The sequence below is a fragment of the Limulus polyphemus genome, unplaced genomic scaffold (genome assembly GCF_000517525.1).
Source record: "Limulus polyphemus unplaced genomic scaffold, Limulus_polyphemus-2.1.2 Scaffold162, whole genome shotgun sequence".
Lineage (NCBI taxonomy): Eukaryota > Metazoa > Arthropoda > Merostomata > Xiphosura > Limulidae > Limulus > Limulus polyphemus.
In genome coordinates this window covers 243452-258021 of record NW_013665772.1, presented here as the reverse complement: position 1 = coordinate 258021, position 14570 = coordinate 243452, and the positions used below count along the sequence as shown (strand labels likewise).

The 14570-nt window shown below is 33.3% G+C and overlaps 1 protein-coding gene across 1 annotated transcript in view; it reads right to left on the bottom strand.

Annotated features, from left to right (window-relative positions):
• Window positions 1-3282: 3282 nt before the first annotated feature.
• LOC106477031 (Down syndrome cell adhesion molecule homolog) overlaps window positions 3283-14570 on the bottom strand; it is a 111077-nt gene continuing 99789 nt past the window's right edge. The window contains exon 18 of the mRNA XM_022381427.1: window positions 3283-3415. Coding sequence (XP_022237135.1) covers window positions 3283-3415 — 133 coding nt within the window. The remainder of the gene's footprint in view (window positions 3416-14570) is intronic.

The window sequence follows — 14570 nt, the reverse complement described above, 5'->3', positions numbered from 1 at the left end:
AAGTCAATAACATAAAATACGATATCACGAAACCTGAAGTCAATAACATAAAATACTATATCGTGAAACCTGAAGTCACTAAAATATATAATACTATATCAAGAAACCTAAAATCACTAACATAAAATGCTATATCCTGAAACCTAAAGTCACTAAAGTAACACTAGAAACACCTGCTTAAAGATGGGCCTGTTCTTCCCCAGATATAATATGTTGTTCTGTGATCTGTGTTACATCTCTAAGCTCTTTTCTATGTTAGTTTTCAGTGGTATGGCACAGAGAACTAAACTAGTTCTATCAACCAAAAATGAAACCATACTGACGATAAAACATAAAACTAATCTATAGGAGAAGATACGTTGGTTTCTAAGTTAATTTAAGATGTTTTTCTCGTGACATGAAACTTATTGTGCTCAGAAAAATATTTGAAATTGTTATTGCATAATAATTGTTCTCAGATTATTGTTAATCTCATATTAGTGGCTATACAGTGTTATAATTTCGTTTCATATCATACACAAATGTAAAATTCAAATTATTCGCTTAGTTACATTTAGAATTTATATATAAACATTAATCGATACAAATGGAGATATTAACTATTCAGAAGTTTAACACATTTTACATGAATTGGTAAAATAACAACTTTATCTATGGGTTGGATATCTGGAGGATTTTTTTTATTCAACGCCATTTTTCTACTCAGAGATTAGAAAAGCTTCTTTACGTTTGCGGTCTAAGAAGTTATAACATTTGCCCAAAATTAATATTTTTAAAGGACACTCAGTATCAACAATGCCAGTTTCAGTTAGATAATGATCAGTTTTAAAACCATTTTATGTATTACGTTTATGTAAGGCTATAAGATGTTTATTAACTAAACCATTTTGTGCATTACGTTTATGTAAGGCTATAATATGTTTGTTAATTAAATTATTTTTATGTATTACGTTTATGTAAGGCTATAAGATGTTTGTGAATTAAACCATTTTGTGTATTACGTTTATGTAAGGCTAAAATGTTTGTTAATTAAACCATTTTGTGCATTGCATTTATCAAAGGCTATAGGATGTTTGTTAATTAAACCATTATGTGCATTACGTTTATGTAAAGCTATAAGATGTTTGTTAACTAAACCATTTTGTGCATTACGTTTATGTAAAGCTATAAGATGTTTGTTAATTATATCAAGTTTTGAAACAACTAATTGTTGGACAATAGGTTTATTTCTTTGTTATGTTTTTTTTTCACAAAATGCTGTTTCATAACTTCACATTGTTCGCTAATTAAGTGGATACGTCTTAAAAACAAGTTTGTGAATTATTTTCCGAATGCGTCTGCTTGGTTCAGCCATATATTCTGCACCATAAAGTTTACATGTTCAGTTATATGCTACATTTTTTCAATGTATTCTCCATTTAAACCAACTCGACATCCTGAGCATTTATCAAATGATTTGTTGAATTACTGATTTTACCTGGTTTTTGAATCACTTTTTTATTAAGATCTGTTTCCTTGTCTGTCTGAAGCGTGTGGAGAATTTGCGGCTAATGTAAGAGATAACTAAAGTTGTACTAGATTTCCCTTGTTTTGTACCCATCATTTGTGCATATTAGGGCTGATACGATACATATCTAGATATTGATGCCATGATACGATACGTGTCTAGATACAGAAGTTTTACCAACGTTTTGTTACAAAGTTTGACAGTCTTGACAACAAAACTTAATTAGAAACAGATGTATTATATTAAGAGCTTTAAGTTATTTAGTGTAAGCAAATGTAGTTTCCTGTTACAATCTGAAGTAATTCTAGAAAGATTTGATTTATTTTGTATTTTTATGGTGGTTACGAGGCTGGTCAAACTGACCGACTTCACATAAAATTACAGAAGTGAATATAGCAGATAAAATATGAAGATTTATGAAAAAAAAAAGTTGGAAATTTATTTCGGAGGTTTTAGAGATTACACAAAATAAATTTGTTAATTTTTAGATGGAGAAAGTATTTTTAATCTTAACATGAAAATCGCTTTACACTCGAAGCAGTAACTACTTTGACACCATATATTAAAACATTAATTTTTAGCAAAAAATACTTTATTAGACATTCTGATTTTTTCTGTACAAAAGACTTTTAATGTTTACTGAAAGCTTGCCAAATTTTGTGAAGATATTTAAATAGTATTTTATCGTATCGGACGTTGTATCGGTACTATCGTATCACAGCTTCACGATACGATGCCCGTATCGTATCGCTGTGTCGCCACACACCCAGTGTATGTGTAAGTTGTTTTTCTTTCATAATATATTATGTTGTTCTCAAGTATGTAGCATAATAATGTATTATCAATCTATATTAACAAATCCCATTAATACATACAAGTTCAAGTTTACCGGTAATACCAACGCTCTTAACCTGCAATGGATCATGTGTTTGTTTGTTTTGTTGTGAAGTGCAAAACTACACAGTGGGCTTACTGTGGCGTGCGCACCGTAGCTATCAAACCCTTTTTTTCTGTATTTTAAGCCCTAAACCTTAGTTCTGAGCCATAGGTAATGGAGGTGAATGATAATTTAAAAAAAAAAAGGTTTTTCACGTGGTTTGCATAAAGTGTAGTAAGTAGTTACATTGTTAAATCTCAATCATAATTTGAACATCTAGGAACGACAAAGTCTCGAGGTTATCAGAGTGTTTAAAAAATGAACTTCATTGTGGGATGGTAATTATTTAACAATTCAGATTTGCAGATTGTTCTGACTGTTACCGTAGGTGCTCTCAGTATATCAGCCCCACAAATTAGGTCTGTTTTGTGGGGATGCTGAAAATCTATCAAGTATAAATAACGTTTCAATATAATAATATAAAAATAAAGCTAACAGATTCTATAAGATTCCAAAGCTAAAAAAAAAGTAAATTTGATATATAATTATTCATTTTAACTGTTTGTTTGTGAATTATTTAATACAACAATATATAATATATTGAATTCCCAGCACAGCAAAATATAAGATATTGCATATGGCAAGGACTTTCTTCTGGCTGTCAACGATACTACAAAAAAAAAAAATGTCAAAGTTTTGTAAGTTTTATCACTTAGATTTTTTGGATAATTAAACTTTATTATTCAAGTTGTATTCAGGTGAGAGAGGCATTCCATATCCATATCTTATTAAACATTGTATCTAAATAAATATATATTTATATATACACTAGGAAATACTCCAAGTTGAATTAAGGATATGTTATTTGTTTATTCTTTCCACCACTTCGTTTTTTTGTTTAGATAATAATATTCTTACATTGTCGATCACATTCCATTTCAGATCCATGAACTACGTCATGTTCGTGTTCTTTAAAGAGCCCCCTGTTGGCAGTGGCTCGAATCTCATCTTCGGATTCACTTCCAGAGCTCCTTTATTAATGCAAATTTCTGATTTCAAGATTTTAAAAATTCGTTCATGAATAAATTTAAAGTATATATATATATATTCAGTTGATATTTTGTTCGGTCAATTAGAAAAACAAGAAAAAAAACGACTATTTATTCCAGATAAATCAGACTTTAATTTACTCATTGTTTTGCCAGTTAGGTTTCTTCGAGCTCGTACAAAACTGACAGATAGGATAGTAGTTTCCAAACTGTGGGGTTCCACTCCACCCAGAGAGCGCAATCGTATTCTTTTTTTTTGGGGGGGGGGGGGCATGAGGAGAATCTGGAAATTGTTTCGTCTTCCATTTTTTAAAGCTAACTTTATCATTATCAGCATTAGTTGTATATTAATTAGTTGAGCGTTCTTTTCTGGGGGGGGGGGCAATGTGTTTTACAGGGAAGAAAGAGGGCGAAACCTAAACAGCTTGAAAAACATTGAGATAGGATAAGATACTTTAATATATGAATTGAGTTAAAATACTCTTTCACGTGACGTCAAAAGTATTTCTCTCAAAAGAACATTCGAAATATTATTATTACATAATAATGAATATTATTTATACTCTTTTTTTTTATTGAATCGGATACTGAACATTTCGTTTTACTGAACGTTTTCTTCAAGAGCGTTACACTAAAACACAAGCCGTAACTCCCTGTACAATGTTTTAATTGGTTTAAATGAAATTAAGTGACCAGTTAAATATAAACCAACACTAAAGTTGGTGTTATAAAACCATTTATTTCTAAAGTGAATCTGTTTTAATGCACCAATATGATTTACATAAATTAAATAACAGAGTGTTGTTGATCTCATATTAGTATGCTACCCAGTGGCACAGTGGATTTACAACGCTAGAAATCGGGTTTTGATACCCGTGGTGGGCAGAGCACAGATAGCCCATTGTGTAGCTTTGTGCTTAACAAGAAACAAACAAACTTATATTAGTGACTTTACAATTTTTAAATTCGTTTAATATAACATAGAAACGTAAAACGAAATTATTCACTAAATTATAATTTAGAATCTAGATATAAATGATAAATACAAATGTTGATATTAACTCGTCAGAAGGTTGAATTAATTTAAATGAAAGTGTAAAATAACAGACATATATCTATACGGATATCTAATAAAAGAACGATATTTTTTTTTATTTAATCAGGTTTTCAATCAGAGATTAGAAAAGCTTCTTTACATTTGCGGTCTAAGACAATATGACATTTGATCATTGTATATATGCTTTGTTGAATTTGGCACAAAGCATCTTTCATTTAGAAGTGATAGACTAGAGGGAAGATAGCTAGTCAACACCATCTACCGTCATCTTTTAGGACTTAGGCTACTCTTTACCAACGAAAAGTGGGATTAATCGTCACAATATAATGCTCCCACTGCAGAAAGGACGAGTATGTTCGGTGACGGGATTCGAACCCGTGACTCACAAATTGCGAGTCGAGCACCCTAACCACCAGGCCCTGACAGCCCGACATTTGGCGAAACTGTTGCTTTTAAAGGACACTCAGTATCAGAAATGTTATATTCAGTTACATATTGATAAGCTATAGAACTACTGTGTTTTTGTATTAAGTTTATATAAGGCTTTGAGGTGTTCGTGAATTATGTAACGAACAGATCTGCTTGTTTCAATTGTATACTCTGCGCCAGAAAGTTTTCATATAAACTGTATATACTATTTTTTCCGTCTATTTTTAGACGCGGCATATCGGCTCATAGAATGGCTTTGAGTTTTTTTGTTTTTTTTCAAGTATAAACTTTTAGCACATAGCTCCGTCATCTCTTGACCGATTTAAGATATAACTGAAGTTTTCGACTCAGGAGGTCAAATTATTTCGATTGATATATTTGACCATGCCCAAGGCCTTCTGCCTAAAGGATCCTGATGAGCAATGAAATCGAATTGGGTATACGCGCGCCTCACGCTTGGTATTGCTGGTGTATACAAATATAGCTAATAAAAAAGAAAAAAATACTCATAGACTAATTTACTCTAATCCCGCCAAAAGAATTTCAAGTGCCGCGGCTATTGAGAATTCCCTTTTGTTTTCATTTAAACCAGCTTGGTATCCTAAGCATTTATTAAACCGTCTGTTACACATTTTCAGTTTAAATAGTGATTTTAGTAATATATTCTTTAAAGTTTTACCAGTGTCTTTCAGCCACTCTTGTATTAAAACCCAGCTGTTCACTACTCGAAGCGTGAGGAGACTTTTGGACTAATTTAAGGGATAACTTAGAAAGTTGTGTTAGATTTCTCTTGTTTTGTAGATAACAATATTTTCTTCGTGTAAATATAAGTTTCTTGTTTGATATCTTATAATATTTTTCCCAGTAAAGTGTATAGGGTAATCATTTATTGTTAATCTGTGCACTTACTGTTTTAGATTAAATTTTTCTGTTGGTGTACAAATGCCTGAATTATAAGGAAAAAAGTTAGATTTTTCACAGGGTTTTCGATAAACTTCAGCCACTAGTCTATCATTCTCAGCCCCCTAGTGGCACAGCGGTATGTCTGCGGACTTACAACGCTAGAAACAGAGCACAAAGAAACAAACAAGCCGTCATTCTCAACGGTAATCTGAACGTCTAGGAATGTAGTTAAATTATGATCATATATTATTTGTTCTCAACGTTGAACCACCTTATCCTTTATTTCCTACTGATAAAGGAATAGAACAGAAAAAAACAACCTAGATATAAGTGGCTTTAGTACTAGACTGATTCACAACAATACTATATTATTCTTATTTTACTGTTCTAATACTATATTATTCATATTTTACCGTTCTAGTACTATATTATTCTTATTTTACCGTTCCAATACTATATTATTCTTATTTTACTGTTCTAGTACTATATTATTCATATTTTACTTGAAACGGTAAAATAAGAATAATATAGTACTAGAACAGTAAAATATGAATAATATAGTATTAGAACAGTAAAATAAGAATCATATAGTACTAGAACAGTAAAATAAGAATAATATCTGGCAAGAGAAGTAAAATATAAAAAGTTAATATTTGTCTATCTATTTTGTTATTGTTAATTTGTTCTGTTACTTTACATGTAATGTTTTTGATATAAGAAATCAAGACAACATGTGGCACTCATCTTCCTATACCGAATCATTAATTTTTAGTAAAAATACTTTATTAGAAATTCTGATTTTTTCTGTACAAAATATTAATACTGTTTACTGAAAGCTTGCCAAATTTCGTGAAGATACATGAATTGTATCGTATCGGACGATGTATCGATACAATCGTATCACGGCTTCACAATGCGACACTCGTATCGTATCGCTGTATCGCCACACCTTTATTATTTACCGTAGAGCAATGAAACATTAACCACGGTTTTGTACAGTTAGACAATAAATAACACGGTCCGCTTAAGAGTACTTTTGTAACTTTATGGTGGAAACAAGCAAGCTTGAAAAATAACTTTATACATTGCCAACAATTTATTATAACATGTTATTCTTTGCTTTTAATGATATCATTGCACCCCTCCCTCCCCAGTGACTCAGCAGTAAGTGTGAAGGCTTTAACGCTAAAAACCGGGCTTCGATACCCATGGTGGGCACAGCACAGCTAGCCCATAGTGTAGCTTTATGCTTAACACCAAATAAATAATCCAAAGATGTTTTCTCTCGATGACGCTGTGGTTGCTTGACACACTTAAGGAACAAAATGACTTGCTTTCTAGTTCCACAGTTCATCTAATGACTCAATTCGGGAACAAAAATGACTAGCTTTCTGGTTTCCCAGTTCATCTAATGACTCACTTCAGGAATAAAAAGGACTAGCTTTCCGGTTCACCAGTTCATCTAATGACTCACTTCAGGAACAAAAAGGACTATTTTTCATCTAAGTGACAAAAAAATTAGTTCAAATAAATTGATAAAACATTATGGTGTTATAAATATAAACAAATTAAATAATGAAAGTCTGGCTTCAAAATGCTTAAATAAAAAACAATAATAATGACAATTCACTTACTTAATCTTGGTCACACCATAACAGTCGTTGATCAAGTAAATTGATGATATAAATAGCGCCTAGACTACTACTATATCTGTCATATCCCAGTCGGCCTGATGAGGCATGGTATTGGCGTAAGAGCTTGTTGGAACTGTATATGGCAGGTGGTGTACTGTGGTTGACATATTATGACACATTCTTCTTTCCTTTCGCTGTGAGTTCTTGTACTTGCAGAATTACATATATGGTGTGTAAAACATACTGTGTCCATGCGTTTCTTTCCCTTTTAGTTAAAAAAGTGAGTGTTTTAAATTTTTTTAGCAATCTCACGTATTTGGTACATGTGATGGATGCAACATGCAGATGACTGGGTTTGAAAAGAAGTTATCTTATTTTTGCACTAGTTACGCGCAGTCATGTCTCACGTGGTATTTGTCGTATTATTTACTGATGGTGTCGATAGAAAATATCTTTAAACTTGTAGTAATCTTTTCTATAGCAGCATTGGAAGTGTATAGGCTTAGGAATACCTTGTGACCACATTCTCTATATTTTTTACTCATAGGATGACTAGGTGACATGAGTACAAATACACGCTTAAAGTATTGATCCTATTGTAACATGTTTATAATTTCTGCTCTTTTCCAGTCTTATTCAGATAGATTTTCTTGAGGTTGAGCTAGATTTTTTCAAACAAAACATAATTTTCAACAGTTACAGCAGTGCAATATTTCATTTTGTGCACATACACTTACTAATTGTATTTGTCTGTGTGCATGTACTACAGCATTGCATTTTTGTTTAAATTGCAAAGTTTGTCCATTTTCTTCTTCAAGTAAGTCAGATAGAAAATTTCTATTTAACCCTAGATGACATGCTCTGAAGAGCCTCTAGTTACAGAGAGTACTATTTTTACATGAAGGTTATCAGTGTACCTGAGAATGCCACAGAGTAGGTTAGTAAAGGTGAAATGTTGGTGCCATGACCAGGATTTTTTCAAGAGTTTTCTGTGATTTCTTAATGTATGTATTTCTGTAATTTGCACTCTTATTGTCTACATAAGTATATGCTTTGATATAATTTGTAAATGGCATTTTCCAGATGAAGATCTTATGTATGTGGAAAGAATTAGCCATTGAAGATGGTTTATGATCCAAAAATATGATCAAAGAGAAGCCCTCTTCTGGGCATCAGTCTTTTACTGCTGACTCGAAGGACCATGTATGTGATCTCGAGCTGGCCCCAGGTTCTATGTCGAACTACAATCAGGGATTTCCAATGCTTCTGACCCTGTTCTTCTTCTGGACGTGAACATTTGTGTACAGGATACACAGATGAGTGTATACTGCAGTAGTGAATTGCATTCTGAAGTTTCTGAGACTGAGTGGAAAAGTTTCTATATGGCACACAGATTGTTGCCAACCAGTGGAACTGAGCTCTACTGCTGGTAATTGCCACCTGTGTCCAGAAGAAGATTAGAGGTACCTCTGGTAGCTGAAGTTTACCACCTTGAGCTGTCTCACTTTTATAAGAGACAGAGAACATCCAGTAGAGAAGGCAGTGACCCATGAAATAGACGAGATTCTTTCTGAAAGAGAATCCTAATTCTGAACCACAAGGGATCATATTGAATCTCAAGGTCAAGCAGAGCTTGTTCACTGTTTGCTAAAGAAAATCATCACACTGTCAATCTAGAGCAGAAGCTACATGTTTGGTCAACAATATAATTCTATACCCATAATGTCGGGGTCTCTCACCTATGTTTTGGTTGAGATGCATCTGGAAATGTTCTGCTCCTGGACCATTTCTTTAAACGATTTAGGCAGATAACTATCTAGCATGGATGGACTCAGAGATATGTGGTACAATGTTTGATAGTCTGAATAGTCAAGTGCTTGAATCTATCAGCCATTTGGATGAGGAAGAAAGATGTTGGAAACAGCTCTGTGACTATTTATTTTGGCCTGGTATGGCTAGGTGGTTAGGTGGCTCGACTCGCAATTTACTGCCAAGAAATTGAAAATTGGCATGGCTGGACATGGTTGCTAGAAATTCAAAAACATTTGTGTGCTGAAATAATTTTGTGACCCTTGCTCTTGAAGTACCAATTAAAGTTTTGAGATAATTTGTTTGTTGGAAAGCTATTTGCATTAGCTACCCCTAATTTTGAAGTGATAGAAGGGGAGGTAGCTAATAAACACCACCCACCATCAATTCTTGGGTTACTTCTGTCAGACTGAATAGTGGAAATTCACCATCATTTTATGGTAGCAGGACACAAACCACTGGTTCCCAGTTCCTCAGTTTGGCACACTAAAACTAGGCCACGCTTGTCCCTATTTTGTGATGAACATTTTTGGATATTGATATGAAAAAAAACAAACCCGAGATCACTTGTGTATATTGTTAACATCTGCACACAAGTGTATAAGATTTCTACATTATTTCTAGTGTACAGTGCAGGGTCGAGTTCTTACTAAACACATGGGATGAATCAAGCTGTGACAAATCACAGTAGAAAAATTCCTTGTTTTATTGTATTTTGCTCATATTTGTTTCTTCTGTGATGGCAACTGTAGTGGATGGATCAACTTATAGATGGTAATTCAACGGTTGATGTTTGTGCTTCCTAGACACAAAATATATTTTTATATGGTATCATGCACTTAGCCCGCATCGATCTTAGTGTTTGTTGGTGTATGCTGTAATGGAAAGAGCGAATATTGATCCAGGTTGTGTGAATTGTAGCTGAAAAGTACCAGTTTTATTATATTCTACCTGTACTTTTATCAGTTCATAGATGGCAGCACTATTGCGGTTCTCATTAATATCGACACAGCTAGGGGGAGTAGTATCTTAAATTGCTGTGGCTATTATAAGGAGGCCAATGGGTAATTGGTTGAATATTATATGCATATACGTATGTGTACTGTATTATGTGCATATAGTTTTATATTTTATTGTCATGGTTAGTAACCCATATGATCACATAAGTCTAGGCTACTAATCATTATAACATAATTGTCACAACCTGATCGTAATTACTCATTCATGTATTTGTATCATGTGAAACTATTGACATTAGCTTAAGGGAAAGCATGGAACACCTGATGTTTTCATTGCTTTTGATATAATTCAATTTTTTAGAATGGAAATATTTCATAAACACACAGTTTTACTTAATATTTTCTTAACTTTTTTAAAAGTAAAAGCTAAAACGTATGCTTGAGGCATATGAGTAACACACAATCAAAATTATTTGTATCAGAAAATAAAGCCGTATGAAGGTACAACACTCGTACTCATTAATTTTCATGGTCAGGAGATGCTGGCAAATATTCTTATAGTGATTAACCTAATGTTGAATACTAATGTTGACCACATTACAAGTTTGCCCCTTCTTTTCGCGTGGGATCCGGGTTATGTTTTTAAACATAACCAGATAGCAGTGTAAGACTTATAACATATGACTGGTAGCTTTCATAACTTGAGAGGGTTGTAACTAGATAAGGATCTAGCAGTGAGTGTCTATTGAAACCCATTGGACTGGGGCATTCTCAGGTGCTCAGAAGAGATTTTTAGATAGATACAAATGCACATATCTTTAGAAAGAGTGCTGGCCACGTATATTGTCTAAAATCTTCTCACCTTATACATTTTGGTTGTAACTGTTAAGTTATAACCTTCAAGACTTCATTATTAGCAGAATTTTGACCGATTAGAATCTGAGTTGACCAAGGTTTGGTAATTCTGACTGTATTTATAGAAGGCAAAATTCTTAACCCTTCTGACTATATTTTCATCATAATTAGCTATCTAGAAGCATTTACTTGACAACCTTGTAACAATGAAAGAGTAAGTTATTTTTAAGCATGGAGAAGTACCCAAACCTACTGTGAAGACTCAAGGGGGAGCTGATGTTATTTAAGTCAAGGAAGTAGGATATTCTGATGTCGGAATCTTCTGACATGATGGCCCTTTCGCAACCATCTATAGCCTACCCTTGGAAATCAAGAGCCCAGCAAGAAGACCTTTACCTAACATACCATGTCACCAGATCTTCCTGTTATAAAACAGGGTGGGAGATACAAATGCCCCCCTCCTGAACTAAGCATACCCACTTTTCAGCCTGTTAAGTGGACACCACCAGTGGCAACCTTTATGGAAGTGGCTAAGGAGAAGGTGCCAATGGAAAAGTGGCTAATACAATCAAGGAAATGCTCCAGTAAAGGATGGGATGAAGTGAGAAATCACCATAAAGACAAGCCACGATATGCTACGACATTCACCAAACAGAAACCCACCACCACAGTGACTGATGGCAGAGCTTCCAGTTTGAATCTAGCATCAAAATCACCTCCAGGACCCCAGAAGCAGCTATCGCCACAGTCCCGACTTCAGTCCTGGTCCACTACACACTCGAAAGCATGTCCCTTTTGAAACATCATTAACAGCATAAGGCAGCTAAATGGATCGAAGTCTGGGTCACGAGCCAACAAGAAAAAGACAAGCAGAGACATCTGGGAGTAAGATGACCAATCCACAATGTTCTAAAAAGTTCATTACATTTATACGGAGCTTGCAAAGGCCAAGAAGGAAATGACAAAAGCAAAGGAGATTAGAAAAAAGACCATCATTTAACAAGAAACTTATGACCTACTCCTGCTGTTAGAAATAAAGTAATATGCTAATTCTTCGTTCTCCCTTTCTTATTTTTATTATTCTTATTACAACACTTCCTTGCAAAAATAAATTTTATTCTTACATGTGAACAAACAGATTACAATATTTTTCAAGGTCTTTATTACGTAAACGGCTTAATACACAATTTTAGGCATTCTCGGAAATACAGTATAGCAAGAGTATAACTCTTATATATATGTTTAAAATGTTTCATAAACAAACAGAGTAATACATTATAAATAATACTTGCAACGAATCTATGAGCATTTTGTTTTGCAGTAAATAAAGTTTTGGAGAACTAAAACTTATCACTGACAATGTATTGCAGTGGGAGCAATGAAGAAACAGTTTATTTTATAATGAAGAGTAGAGCAAAAAACACGACCAGCTTTATATTTTAATTTCAATACATAATTTACTCCTTTCCTTTTTATTATTTAAGTTTCACATAATTGGAAAATTCAACCGATGAAAAGGAAAACGTTGATACATGCCTTATTTTAACAACTCATAATTCGTTATCATGATTTCCAGTTTGAAAATGTCTAATTACACTGGCCAACAAGTCGTTTTTATCAGAAATAATTATAGGTGGGCTAGATAGCTCTTGGGACGCTGATTCCAAATCTGTTTTTGGTTTTTCTCAAGCACGTCAAGTTTTCGTGATGAGACCGATCAAATTTGAAAGGTTAGTTATTGCCTTAATTATAATTTAAGTTGTTATACTTTTTTTTTCACAAGTGTGTACTGTATACATTTAACCAAGTGTATGGTGTGTATAACGTTAATGGGAATTATACTGAAAAACGAATAAAGTTGTGACGTTAACTAGTCTAATGTGTGATTATTACCTAAATTGTGCTGAAATTAACACCAGCCATATTTTGTTAACTAAATGAGCTATAAGAAAACCGAAAACAGATTTGGAATCAGCGTGCAAAAATGGTCTAGACAGTTGTGCTTACATCTTTTATGAGAGAAACAAGTTCGATTTTGTCGACCAGTGTTATTAACTCTAAAGGCAATCTTATTAAAGTTTCTTAAGAACCTAGTAAGAATAAAATAAACATCAATAATACTACAACGGACCAACAACCAGCCATTACAATAGAAATAATACTTCTAAGATGTTGTTCAAAACAACCACAATCGTGAGAAAGAAAGTTAAACTTCGATAGCTCCATCTTTAAAGAAAGAAAAAGAGACGAACTATTCTCCAACTCAAAAACTATTGAGAACTACAAATAATATGGAATGCACATTAAAACGAAAGGAATGATTTATTTTTCAGAAAGAAACACAGAACATGGGTATAAATATTCCTCTCGTAAATAACCTAAGTGTGAAACACACAATTCAAATCATATGAAAAAAAATTGCTTTATGAGAATCAAAGATCCGTTCGAAAACAATTGGCTTATCAGTTGAATTTTTCCTTATCTTTCAGAAGTTCCACTGTCTTGAGTTTAAATACGTGATATTCCAGTGACGTGTAGGTAGACTCATCTTGACTATGAAATTTGTATTGTGTCGAGCTCATCTAGGGGGTTTCTTGAGCGCCGCATTTTTTTCCCTGAAAATGAGTACAAGGCCAACCAAAACGTCATATTAATGCGCGATATTGCATAAAAAGAGTTCCAATACTATATTATTCATATTTTACTATTCCAGTACTATATTATTCATATTTTACTGTTCTAGTACTATATTATTCTATTTTACTGTTCCAGTACTATATTATTCATATTTTACTGTTCTAGTACTATATTATTCATATTTTACTGTTCTAGTACTATATTATTCATATTTTACTGTTCTAATACCTGTCATTTAGTTGACCAAACCTCAGAATTTGAAAAAGTACTTAAGTAAGAAAATATTAGTAATGGTGGTCGGACAGTTCGCTACTGAACATTTCGTTCCCGGACATTTCGCTACTGGTCAGCTTGCTACCGGTTAATAGAGTATTCCGCTACCAGGTCATTTCGCTACTTGATAATTTTATATCATAACCTCCCTTACATATATTATTTAAGATCATAAAATAAAAATATTCGTCAGTATTAGTTCATTAGACAAACACTCCAGTCAGTAAAATATTGCTAGAAACCGGGTTCCGATACCCGTGGTGGGCAGAGCACAGATAGCCCTTGTGTAGCTTTGTACATAATTAAAAACAAAAAAACAAACAAACAGTAAAATATTAGTAAATAGTTCTTCAATATTAGTTCATTAGACAAACACTCCTTCAATATAAAAAGACTCTTGTGTTGTAAAACATTTTGTTTAAAGTGATGAAAGATCTGAACTTTTTTAAAATGATTCAGGCTTTCCTCGAATAGTTGTCGAGCCATAATGAGTTATTTATACTGCTAAGTATCTGCTTGTTTGTTAATTTCCGGTAGAAATTCGTTCCGAGGAACTTCAGCGATACAAGTCCTTTCTTGAT